General features: G+C 62.0%; 1 protein-coding gene across 2 annotated transcripts; it reads right to left on the reverse strand.

Annotated features, from left to right (window-relative positions):
• Window positions 1-1027: 1027 nt before the first annotated feature.
• On the reverse strand, window positions 1028-12153 carry INPP5E (inositol polyphosphate-5-phosphatase E). Of its 2 annotated transcripts, none has more exons than XM_032478799.1 (11): window positions 12045-12153; window positions 10211-11291; window positions 6928-7051; window positions 5480-5577; window positions 4554-4678; window positions 4341-4460; window positions 3911-4018; window positions 3230-3391; window positions 3031-3146; window positions 2430-2566; window positions 1028-2039 (listed from the first exon to the last, which is right to left on the reverse strand). In XM_032478799.1, the coding sequence occupies exons 2-11, from the start codon at window positions 11056-11058 to the stop codon at window positions 1907-1909; spliced, it is 1971 nt and encodes a 656-aa protein (XP_032334690.1). In that variant the 5' UTR covers window positions 11059-11291; window positions 12045-12153; the 3' UTR covers window positions 1028-1906. The 2 variants fall into 2 exon arrangements, with proteins under 2 accessions (XP_032334690.1, XP_032334691.1); XM_032478800.1 differs by having other exon boundaries at window positions 10211-11429; window positions 12045-12144.
• Between the last annotated feature and the right edge of the window lie 485 nt (window positions 12154-12638).

The raw sequence follows: 12638 nt of genomic DNA on the forward strand, positions 1-12638 counted from the left end.
CCACCCCCAGGCCGGGCACTTCTGTGCCTTGGGTGCCGCGCCCCTCCCTCTTGCTGGGGGGAGGGGGGCTTTTCCTGGCCACCTTTCCAGCGCACCCATGTGATAGGTTGTCCACTCCATTCCTGAGCACGAGTGCGCCTTTGTCATCCTCAGCAGCCTCCCTGTCAGCACCCCCACCTCTGGCGGCAGCCTGCGCTGGCCGTGCAGGACTCAAAGCACATTTCTGAGAAAAGAGCTGGGCTCTAAAAACCGCCCTCAAGCCTGGTTGTGTTCCACGCTTCTTTATGAAGCTCAGTTTCCAGACGGTCACCAGTTTCATTTGCATTAATTTGAGCTTTAACCTCACTTGCCAAGTGAGACCCCATTCGTCTAAACTCTGATGGCTGGTACTAACTGCTTCACTTTGGACCCATCAGGTGTATGTAATGGCCCCCCAACCACATGAAGCTCAATCTCAAAGCTAACACACGTCTGTGTCACATTAAATCTCTTTTCCATGATTTTGGTCAGAGAAAACACCCAGAAAGAATCCATAAATTCTCATTTCAAGCCCTGTTACCACAATTGATTCAAAACTCAAACGCACATTCTTCTGAGCACAATTTTATACATTCAGACAATCTGAACAGTTTCTAAAGATTAGATGGGATTGACTGCCTTCTCAGTGGAATTTCTCCCACTTGTACCAAAAGATTGGGTGTGTATTGCTTTAAAATCTACATTCCACATTTTGGAAGCTGACGCTAATAAAAGTTTTGATAGTCTACTTCTTGGAATTGACTTTCCATCGTTCATCATGGTTCACTCAAGTCTGAAGTACTCAGGTCTCCTCAGAAGCCCCTTTTTCAGTGAACACTTACCTGGGGGCAGCGGACGAGGCTGTGGGTGCACGGGCAGCAGAGGTAGATCACGTGAGACCAAACATGCTGCCTTTGAATGTGACAGCCTCTCCTCATAAGAACATTGAAAGAACAGGGTGTGTATACAGATTGTTTCTTTCTAGGACTCAACCTTTAGCCAGAGAGAGTTTGAGAGTCAATATATGTATTTATTTAAAAATATAAATACTGAAAAATAAATAATTTAAAAGACTAGATTGAATGCCCCTAGATTTTCCCACATTCAAAGCCTGCACTGTTTTTAAGAGATGGGCTAAGACACAAAGCAATGATGGGCTCTAAATCCTTTGAGGAAGAAGAAATCTGGAACATGGCGGGGTGCTGGCCGAGGCGGGCCAGGTGGTGACATCAGAAGCTTCTAACGGTTTCTTTGACCGGGAAACTCACCTCTTACATGAATGCCATTCGCCTCTGAAAATGGTCTGAAATCACTGAGACCAAGAGAGGAGAGGGAGGTGGTTTTGTGGCCCTGAACCACCGGCCCCTCCTCATCCCAGCCTCAGCCGGATCCTGTCTGTGGTCCCTGACGTGGGATCCGAGATCCCAGGGTCACCCAGCCCCGGGCAGCCTCCTCCCCAGCACTACCGGGCGCCCTGAGCTCAGACAAGACGGGCAGCTCCTGGCTGGTGTTTAGGGGCTGCAGGGAGGCTGCGGATCTGGACATGCAAACGGAGGTGAGGGCTCGGCAGCCAGGCGGGAGGAGGAGGCGGCGGCTCGGCGGCGGCGGGGTGGAGAGCCTGCGAGCCGCTTGAAGCCGCCCTGACACCTAGGCTGACAGGGACTGTGGGCGAGCAGGCCAGCGTCGGGCCGTGCGCGGGCCGCCCTGTGAGGGGAGCTCCGGGGGTGGTGAGTCAGTACGCACGGGCTGGTCCCATTCCAGGAGCGGCTCATCCTGATCCAAAGACAGGGAGAGGTCCCAGATGGCAACCTCCTCTCTCTTCCAGGGAGTCTGGGCCAAATACCCTCCCACGTTGCAGGTGGCGAATCCCCCTCCTTCAGCAAACTTCTCAAGAAACAGTACAGATAGTACTCGAGTGCTGGTTCTTGAGCACTTGCTGTCTCTGCATCTCTTTGGAAATCCGTCTTTTAATTCCTATCAGGTACAGTTCACGGTCAAACTTGCCAGCAGCCAGCGGGATGCTGTGGGGAAGGAGCCGTCAGGAGGGCGCCGGTCTTCCGAGCCGCTCCTGCTTGGGTGGTGTTTCCTGCGGGCGGCGGCGCGTGGAGGAATGGGGCCCGGGGGTTCCCTCGGCCGCCTGGACCTGCAGGCCTCCGCCCACAACGGTGCCAGACCCTGCCTGTGGCGGGAAGGCCCCTGCAGGGGCTGTAGGGTGACCCCTGCTGTCCTCGGGCTGCTCCGGGCGAGGTCCCCACCCTCTGGCATGTCACTTGCATATCGAGCACTTCAGGCAACCAATGCCAGCAGCCCTCACGTGGGGCTGCGGGACCCGAGGAGCCACACTACACTCCCAGCACCCCCCACCCCGCCCCAGGAGCGGACAGAGGGAGGAGGCCTGGCGGGATACTGACTTGTCTCTCCCTGGTCTCACTCTGACCCGGAACAGGCCGTACACGGGGCGGTGGTCGGACGTCCTGATACCGGGGCAGGAGGCGTACTTGATGGGGCGAATGTCGTCCTTGTGGCGGCTCCGGTACATGACCCGGTCCTGCCCAGAATACCCAGAGGCAGCTTTGCTACAGGCCTTGGCCTGCTTGCCCGTCACCCCAGCTGCTCTTGAGCAGAGTCCCGAGTCAACGCCCACCCTCAGGAGGCCCTGCCCAGAGCCCGAGCCCCAAGCCTTGCTTACAATGGGCATCTGGGCCCTGGACGGGGCCAGGTATGCCTGAGGCCTCTCCCTCACTGCTCTGGGGCAGCATCTCCTGCCCAGATTCAAACCCTGCACACACTCCCAGCGCCTGCCCAGAGCCCACCGTGCGGGCACCTGCCCCGTGCCAGGCCTCCTCTGGGCCAGCGAGCCCCCCTTCAGAACAACACTTGGAGGGCAGCCCCATGGGAGGCAGAGCTGAGTGGTCACTGGCCCGGGGCTGAGGCTGGGTGCTGGCTCACCCAGGTCCCCGCCCTGGACAAGAGGGTATCCAGTCCGCCCCGTGGGGGCCAGCCCGGGCTCACCGTGTAGGACGGAGTCCTCTGCTTGGAGGTGGTGTCGTAGGAATCCTTCCCGATGTCAAACTTGTACGACGGAAGAAAGTGGATGTCTGGCTCTTGGAAGCCCTTGAAGATGGACCCTGGGACAGCATGGAGCCCAGGGTCACCCCAACCCCAGGAGTGCCACCCCCTGTCCCGGGCGTCAGCCTCCCCTGGGCCCCACCTCTCTTCATCTCCCGGGTGAGCTGGTCGCGCTGCAGCAGGGCCTGCACGTCAGCCCCCGGGTCCTGCTTCAGGATGGCCTCCACCGCCGCCCGCCCGCCGCTCAGGCGGAAGTTGAAGTCTCCGAACCAGAACACCCCATCGAAGCGGGTGGTGACATCCGCTGGGGTGCGAGAGGGAAGCACATGAGCCCTGCCCTCCCCAGGCCTTGGCAGCAGGGACTGGTCTGTGTCCCCAAACCCCCAGAGCCACAGCGGGGCAAGGACACCCTGGGGAAGAGGGTGGCAGCCCTGAATGCTGTCCTGGGGGCTCAGGGCTGTGAGGGCCAGACTCCGCAGCATTCTGGGGTCATGTTTGAGTCTGTGACTTTCCTTCTTTCATTTCAAGTGGCTACAGTTGCCCTCGGGTTCCCAGCTTCTCACAGCACAGACGGGAGGCAGCGGCGAGGATCAGACCCGGGCTGGCAGCTGCATGGACACTGCCTGGCCTGGCTGAGTAGGTGCGCATGGTCACTACTTGCGGGTGGGCAGGCACCAAAGCCTTGTGACTCTCCAGACTTTCCTGACCTCGATTCTCAAAAGCTCTAAACAGTCCGTCCCCACTGAACTATCCAGGGGGGGAGGCAGCTGCTGCAGGTCTCTGGGGTAAAGCATCTCTCAGCAGCACTGCCCGGGCCGCTCACCTGCGTCGGAGCGGTAGGGGCTGGTGTCCGGCACGTTCCGGGGCAGGGCGAGGCCCTGGATGGTCTTGCTGTAGTCCACCAGCCTCTCGCTGACCTTCCCATCTCCAGCTGCAAGGATGGTGTGGTGAGGGCCTCCACAGAGGCAGGTTTCTGAACCCAGGCCTGGGCACCTGGGGGGTACGTCCTGGGCAAAGACCCCCCCCTTTGCCCTCTGAGAGTGCTCTAATCACACGGCGTCTATGTGGGGACCCGGCCCACCAGGCTGACAGCACCTCCCAGCAGACCTTTCCAAGCTCAGGACGGAGCCCATCTGGATGGGAGGCCCCCGTGAGGTCTCCTCTTAGGTCCTGGGAGGCCAACGAGGGACCCGGCACCCTCTGCCCCCAGCCTGACTCTGGCAGATGGCACCCAGTGTTGGGGCAAGACTTACAGGTGAAGTGCGAGGTGATGAAGAGGAAAGAGGTGCCGAAGAAGGTGAAGCCGACACCCAGGGCGCCCTTGGTTTTGATCTGGGACACGATGCGTGTGGTCACCGTGGCGCTCTCTACCTCTGCAGGGAGGGGAAGAGCGCTGAGCCCCAACATGGCCGATCGATTCCCCGTGGTTGCCATGGAAGGGGACGCGGTGCAGCTGGGCCACCTACCTGAGCAGAACCAGATGAGGTCCCTGCGGATGAGCACAGACAGGTACAGCGCCCCGTGGGCCGTGGAGAACAGCATGACGTAGTGCGGGCCCAGCGTCTCCTGCAGGCGCGCCTCCCACTCCCGCCTGCGGTGAGGAAGCAGTCGGCCTGGGAATGGGGCTTCCCAGCTCCGCCAGCCCCCCGCCCCAGCCCCAGAGAGCCCCCAGGAGCCGGGAGGGAAGCAAGCTCCTCTTCCTGTGGGAATGCGGTGATCGAGTAGCACAAGAGGTCCACCGGGCCCTAGGAGACCCGCTTCCTCGGCGTCTCCGGTGATGGTCACAGGCCCATGTCCTCCCGCTGCCTCCCAAAGGTCTCAGTGATGGACGGGGCTGGTACCCCAGTGGAGACTTGAGCAGAGGCCCAGGGAGAGCTCCAGGGCCGGGCAGGAGTGAGGCCACCTCTCCTGGAGGCCAGGACCCCTGGGGAGCAGAGCCCCCTCCGAGTGTCTGTGCAGTCGGGGCACCTCCGCTCTGGCCAGGCCTCCCACTGCTGCTCGAGGGGTGGGGACCCCACTCCCCTCACCAGGTCAACTCGCAAACACACCTGAGGGCCACCGCCAGACCTAGGACAGGTGAGCGACACCACTGAGGGCTGGGCTCAGAGCCAAGAGGACGTGCCAGGCTTCGCTGCCCTCACTGTCTCTTAGATCAGCTATTCACTTACAAGACGGTAGATCTCATTTATTTAAAATTCTGTGAGTCACCATTTGAGAAGGAAAAGCTTCCAGGCTTGGCCGTGGCCTGTGTCTTGCCCCACACGGGGTTCTCCAGCCACAGCAGCTTCGGCCCCGAAAGCCCACTGGAGCCGCTGTTCCCAGGGATTGGGTGGGACCAGCAGCTCAGAGACGCAGGGCGGGGCAGAGGCAGGAAAGTGGGTGAGCCGCCTACCTGTCGGAGCAGCCCTCCTGGACCCCCACGACATACAGGTCCTGGGCATAGTCGGCCTCGGCCGGTAGCAGGAGCTCGTCCAGGTTCGGGGGCAGCTCCTGTGGGAAAGCAGCAGCGCCCGGCAGGGGCTGGAGAGGCTGGCACGCAGGGCTCCTGCTCGGCCTGCAGACCCCACGGCCTCTCCCAAGGGAGGGGAGTCCCTGGTCTGTCACGGCCCAGTTGGCTCCCCTCTTCGCCATGCCCCCCCCGCCTCGGCCCTGCCCACAGTGCAGCCACTGTCTGCTCTGCTGCATCCAGCCCCGAGCCTGGCCGTCCCCTAAGTGGGCTCCCCGCCTCCCTCCCCTGTGCTTCCGCTCTCACTGCAGCCCCAGGGAGGGAAGCGAGCCCCCCTGGTCTTCACCCCAGCTGCTGCCGGCCCTGCCATGGGCTGCCGGCCGGCTCTGGCCCTCTGGGCCCAGGGTGAGGGCCATGGGTGGATGGGCAGGGTGGCTCCCTGAGGACGACGGAGCCACCAGCCTGGGCAACTGCCTCCTCCCGAGAGACAATCACTTCTGTCTCGCTCAGGTCACTGTTTTGTGGGGGCTGCAGCCCTGCGCCATTTCCTCCCCGCCCATCACCCTGCTGTCAGCCCAGGACACGGCTGCTTCGCTCCTCTTGGCAGCAAACACACTGGCACACGTGGGCGATAGCCCGAGCCCCCACTGGTGGCCAGTCATCTCCTTCACCCAGGTGTCAGGGTCACCCACAGTCTAGAGGACGTCCACGCCCAGCCCCACAGGCAGGGGGGAGACCGCTAACTGTGGGAAGGGCGCCCCCGGAGACTCAGGCGCTGGCAGCACAGGAGGCCGTTGGGACAGCGTCCATCCAATGGGCTTCCCCAGAAACCAGCATGCAAAGCCCCAGCCTGGCGGCCAGGATGCTCACCTAGTCCACAAGGACTGAGGGAGCTGAGCGCCCGGCTCGCAGTGGGACCCTGACGGGGCGTGGTGGGGCAGAGGATGGGGAGCCCCGACCAGTGAGGGACTCACGATGAGAAACAGACTGGGATAATGGTGCAGACGCTGCTCTGTGGAGGACAGGGGTGGATGTGTGTCCCCACATGTGCCAGGATCCACGATGCACACAGGAGTGGCCCAAGGGGAACCGTGGGCTTGGGCTGCCTGCAGTGGCTGGGCCCTGCGACGGGCGCCACAGGTGGGGAGCCTGTGGGACCTCCGCCCTTCCTCTCAGGTGTGCCGTGAACCTAAAGCCGCTCTAACAACACAGTGTGTGTGCAACAGAAGCCCTGGGCCCCTGCGCCCCGTCGTCAGGGTGGAGAGGTGGCCGAGTCAGTGTTACGGGCAGGAGGCTCCTCGGGGGTGAGGGTGACGGGCGAGCTGGGGAGGCCCTGGAAAGAGCCTGGCAGGAACCCTGGCCCCAGTCAAGGTGGGAGGGGGCGGCCTGCTTACCTTCTGGCCCTGCATGTTCCAGGTGGCCACGAAGAGGGCCACACTCCGGTCTGGGAAGTACCGGGCGAGCTCATCCGCCCCCATCAAGGCCCCGCTCGCCAGGAGACTCCCCTCCAGGTAGCTCCTGTGGGGACAGGGACAGACTGAACTGGGCGCTGGGGGTGGGAGCGGATGGCCCACAAAGGGGCCAGGTGCAGGGCACGCCTCGCGGGCAGGCCTGTCGGCCTCAGGCCTCGGTTTCCTGAAGCCTCTCTCCCAGAGCTGGGGTTTCCTAAGGACCCTGCCAGCTGGCCCGGAGCCGAAGCACCGGGGTCCCCTGCCCTCTCAGGAGACTACCAGGTCCGCAGTTCCACAAACACCAGACTTCTGACTTCTCTTTCTCACCTCCATAGGTGAAGGGACATGAGGGGACATTCTGGGCTTTTTTGTGGAAACTCTTAGAGGCAAGGCCCTGGGAGGGCCACAGACAGAGGTCGAGGTGGGCTTCTGGCTGTAAGCAGACCTCGGGGAGGACTGCCGGCCCTCTTCTGAGGGCCTGGCCTTGGCCTCGTCCTCAAGCACTGGGAGCGCACACGTGCTGCACGTGACACGCGGCGGTTAAATCCACTTTCAGATTTTCAGAGGACACCACCTGCAAATGGTTAACAAGGCCCCGACAAAGAACAAGAAAGGCCTGCCCTGCCCCACTCTTGCCCTGAAGGTCGCACTGACACTTTGAGCAGCTGTGGTGTTTCACTCTGGGCCACCAGTCTGTCCCTCTTTCACTCGGCTGACAGCAGCCACCACCCATACGGAACCGAATGACGCATGCCGTAGTGCCAGTCAAACTCTACTTAGGGACACCGAAACCTGAGTTCCACGTGACTTTCACACATCACAAAGGGTGTCAGTACTGCCTCAGTGTTTTGTTTCAACAATGTGAGAACCGTTCTCGGCTGGGGGACCGCACAGAAACTGGTGGCGGCTGCGCCGGCCCGTCCCGGTCCCGCCCAACCCCGAGTGCGTTCCTGCTCCAGGTCTACAGGGGCTGCTTTCTTTCCCGTGGGGACCAAGTCCAGCTCCTCCGCACCAAGGCCCTGGTGGCCGCCTTCTCCATCCCTGCCTGGGCAGGTGAGCAGGGGGCCAGCTGGGTGGTGACGGCTGTGTCCCCTCCCTGCTCTAATTTTCCCTCCTCCTCTTGAGACTCGTTCGCGCAGGGAGGCCCCTGCGTTTTCCCGCTGCACTGTCTGCGGGCCTTTCTCCGGGAACCCTCCTTCTGGAAGGAGCCCACTACCAACCCAGCTCTCAGTCAGGCTGGTCCCTGGATCGGGACCCCGGCAATGGCCACACCCTGGGTTGGCCTGCTCCGTCCCTGACGTCTTCTTAGTTCCATGACAGGCCTCCTTCCCCCATGCTGCCCACACTGGGGACACTGGTCATCAGGCCTGTGAAGTCCCAGCTCAGACTCCTTTGTCTCCCAAGTGCTCGTGACAACTCGAGGCTGATTAGACCTGTTCCCATTTCCTGACGGATGTGCCCCGATCAGCTCCACGTGTCCCGTTCCCCATCCAGGGGCACCAAGATGGGTTGGTGGGTGCACATGGCATCGCCTGATGGGCCCTCCTCTGAGTCATCTCCCCTCATCACCGGGACCTGCAGATGCCCACTCCTGCCGGCACACTTTCTGATTTCTTCCGAGGCCCCTCCCTGTTTCCTGACATGTCCCTGTCCAGTGTTGAGAGCACATCACGGGGGGCTGCTTGGGCTCTGCGATGTGATGAGGAGAGCCACCGGGCGCTGCGGTGCAGGAGGCCTGTGTGGGGGACTTGTTCCTGCAGCTGGGCCAACTGGGTAACCACCAGCTTGGCCTCTGTCCTGGGGTCCACTCTCACCTGGTCAGACAGGCACTTCCGCAGCAAACGCACCCCTTAAGCCCTGGTCTACTTGCTGGCCTCCACCTTCCGGGAAGGTGGACACCCCACCGTGGACACCCCAATCCCAGCTCGCTTGTTCACCAAGGGTTTACACCATCTGATCGAGCTCCCAAGAAGGGAAGGGGCGCCTGGGGTCAAGCCTGAGTCAGTTACCAGAAACCTGCATAACTGCTCACGCGCTCTTTTCACTGCAGCTTGTTGAGAAAATCTTAGCTTTCAAAGAGGCGCCAATCCCTCTGAAGGAGATAAGGTCTGGAGTGTGGCTCCCAAGCCCCTGGGCTCACACAGGAGACTCTTGAAGCCTGACCAAGCTTTGAAGGACATGAATTTAAGCACGTCAGGAGGGAGGAACCTCACTGACCGTGTTCAAACCCCCTCCACTGCCTGTAGTGCCATCTCCTCCAGCGGGCCGTCCGCTGCGTGGCCAGAGAGCAGCCCCTCCAAGGGCAATTCCCTGGGTCCCCGGCCCAACCTCAGGCCAGATCTGGGCTGTGTGCAGTCTGCGAGCCAAAAATCGCTTTTACACTTTCAAAAGGTTGGGGTTAAAAATAAAAGTACTTTGTGACATGAAGAAATGACATGAATTCACATTTTGCTGTCCCTGAACAGTGCCCCTGATGCACAGCCATGGCCATTGATGTGTGTGTCCCACGGCCACGGAGACCACGTGGCTTACAAAGCCCACCCCTGTCCGAGAACATACAGAGGGTCTGGAAGAGGGAGGTGTCCCCATCAGTCCACCTTTGCTGCTTGTAACTTTGAGATGTGTTTCTCATTTTCTATAACACGTGCTACATCTACGTAAGTTGCGTATAATTCAGACAGTATAAGAACACTTCAAATGCGCAAAGAGATCTTGCTCTTTACGAGAAACTCACGGTGGATGAAATTAACAAAGGAGCTCACTTTGTGATAATAATAATAAACATTGCCCCTCCCTCGCTGATGGAGAGAGCAGGAGGGAGCCTGGGGACAGCGGCCCTCACTCCAGGGCTGGAGAGAGACCACCTGCCTGGCTTCTACTGCTCAGCTCACCAAGGGAGGAGAGAGGGGAAGACGGCCCTCTGTCTGCCACCTGACCCCCAGAATCTGCAAATATGACCTTATTTGGAAACAGGGTCTGTGCAGATGTAGTAAAGGATGTCCTGGAGATGAGATCGTCCTGGGTTAGGGGAGCCCTAAGTTCTTACAAGAGATGAGAGGCACGTCTCAAAGTTGGGGAGGCGCTAGGTCAAGGGGGTCAGTGGTGGAAGAGCTGCTCCAGCACCTCACATGCTTTTAGGAGAACCTTCCCGTGGTTCTCATGGGACCTGCATCTGAAGGTTAACACAAAGGCAGCGGACGACACCCCTCCACCCCGGAGGCCCTACCTGCTCCGGACGTCCTTGGCACGAATGGGTGCCAGGAGGCTGAAGGTGGACTTGGCCGAGTGAAGGGAACAGTCGTCGTTGGCCAGGGGGCTCGGGGGCCGGCCAGGGCCGAGGCTGCTGTGGGCCCGGAACAGCCTGGCCTGCAGGCGGAGCTTGTAGTCCGCGTGATCCGAGTCCACCTTGTTTGCTGTCCTCAGGGCATTGGAGGCGACGTTCTGGTCCATGGCAGGCAGCGGGCGTGGGGGAAGTAGGCTGGCCAGCCTGGGGGTGCTCCCAGCCGAGGCCCCATCCCGGTGCAGGAGGTCCAGGGAAGTGCTGATCATTCCAGAAAGACAGTTCCCCCACGAGGAGGGGCCCCCACCCAAGCTGCAGGGGGCCCTGCGGGTTGTGGGGATTTCCTGCAGGGAGGTGCTCAGGCAGGGTGGGGAGCCACTGTGGGTGGGGGTCCCGGGGGCCTCATCCTGCAGGGAGCCCCTAGAAGGGCTGGCCCCACTCCGCCCAGCCAGGTCCTCCCGGCTGGTTCGAAAACGCCTCTTCCTCCAGCCCTTCTCATCCAGGGACAGTGCTCGCTCCAGCCGGGGCCTCGTCGGCGGCTTCGGTGCGAAGGCTCTTGCCTTGGCATGTGGATCCTCATCGGTGACTTGTGCTGGGATGTTAGGAGGGAGCACTGGGCTCTTCTCAGGTGCCTGCCGGCTGTCAGGCAGGGACCAAGGGTCGGGGACGGGGTCTTCCTCAGTGTTTGGGAGCTGCCCCTTGAGCATCCTGACTTCAGGCTGCAGATGCCCCTGGGCGGCGGGCTGCTGGGGGGCAGCCTCCGAGTGCCCCACACACGCCAACTCAGATGGCATAGTCCAGGGGCCAGCCCTCACGGACGACAGCAGCTGAGCCGACTCAGAAGATGGCTCCTCCTGGGGCTACTGGCAACGCCCAGTGTTAGGGGTGCGAAGTCAGACGTCGCTGGGTGAGGCACGGAGGAGAGGACCGGCAGCGGCTCCCCTTCAGGCCTGGGGTGGTCCGGCACCACCAGGGCTGGCTGCTGCATGGCTGGAAGCCCTGAAGGTCTGAAGTCCCCGACTGGAACCTAAAGGAAAGTGTGCTATCAGCCTGCCACCACCGTGGCCCTGATGCCAGTTTACTGTTCCTAAAGGTGACGGAGCTGACAGGTCAGCAACAGGCCAGCAAGAAGTAGCATCTAGACGTTCTGGCCTGCGGCTTCCTCCTAGAGGTGGGTGAAAGCAGGAGCAACTTAGGATGGTGGAAGTCCACCCTCCTGAGGGGCCTGCTCTTCCCGTGGGGTGCGGGGGCATGACCAAGTAAGCTCCCCGTCGGCGCAGCCTCCGATGGGGACCCTGCCGCGCTCCTTCCTCCCGCAGCCAGGCGGCCCCGCCCCGCTCACCTGCGCGCCCACCACCATAGCTCGGCCCGCAGTGCCCGCCCTGAGAGCGGGCGACCCTGAGCAGGTCAGCGGCCCCGGCTGCGAAGGCCCCTGACTCAGGACCTGCGAGTCCAGCCTGGCCGGCTGTGGGGCTCCTCAGGGCAACGACCGGCGCGGGGCCCCGGCGGAGGGGCAGGGAGGGGAGAGGAGACCCGCGCCCAGGGGTTCCCCGCGCCTAGGACCCCGCGGTCCGCCCCGCGCCGAGGACCCCGTGCCCCGACGCGCGCCCGGCCCAGGATCCCTGCACCCCCGCCCAGGGGTGATCCCGCGCCTGGTACCCCTGGGCCCCGAGCCCCCGCCCCGGACCTCGTCCAGGACTCCCGCCGCGCCCCCGCCCGGGGGTCACTTCGCGCCGCACCCCGCGCCCTCTCCCTGGGGCCCCGCGCCCCGTGTCCCCACCTCTCAGAGCCGCCTGCTCTCCAGCCCGGCGGGCCTCGGCGGCCGCTCCCCGGCAACCGGCAGGCAGGGCGGCCGGGACCCGGCGCCTGCAGCGGCCCCTGGCGGTCGGAGGACCCAGCCGCGCACAGCGAGGACGGGGGGCGCCCCCCGGTGGGCGCCAGTGCACCTGCGGCCTCCTTGCCTCCGCCCCCCGCCCCCATGCCCGTGCAGGTATGCGGGCTGGGGCCCTTTCGGACAGAGGGAATCCTAGAACACTTGGTGTTGCCTGGGGTCCCCAGGGAGCAGCACTGCCTCATCTCCTTCCCACCAGGAAGGGTATCCATGTCAAACCCACCACCCTTCAGAGGCGTCCTCCTTCCTCTGCCCATGAAAAGCAAGGATCGCGAACAGGCTCAGGTGGCCCAGGCGCCTCTGTACAATAAAGTGCAGGTGAGCACGAGGGTGTAGCTCAGTGGTAGAACTCATGCTTAGCGTGCGCAAGGTCCTGGGTTCAATCCCCAGTACCTACACACACACAAATAATTAAAAAATACGTAAATAAGCCTAATTTTCTCCAACTAAAAAAAAAAAAAAAAAATTGCAGGTGCGGCCCAG

Source organism: Camelus ferus, chromosome 4 (genome assembly GCF_009834535.1).
Source record: "Camelus ferus isolate YT-003-E chromosome 4, BCGSAC_Cfer_1.0, whole genome shotgun sequence".
In the NCBI taxonomy this organism is placed as follows: Eukaryota; Metazoa; Chordata; class Mammalia; order Artiodactyla; family Camelidae; genus Camelus; species Camelus ferus.

Excerpts from the sequence above, each read along its gene's own strand:
- INPP5E (XM_032478799.1), bottom strand. The coding sequence starts at position 11,058 with ATGCCATCTGAGTTGGCGTGTGTGGGGCACTCGGAGGCTGCCCCCCAG. Across the intron at positions 4,679-5,479 it reads CAGGAGGGCTGCTCCGACAG|GCGGGAGTGGGAGGCGCGCC; the intron begins GTAGGCGGCTCA and ends TCCTCACCGCAG. Across the intron at positions 2,040-2,429 it reads GTGAGACCAGGGAGAGACAA|CATCCCGCTGGCTGCTGGCA; the intron begins GTCAGTATCCCG and ends CCTTCCCCACAG.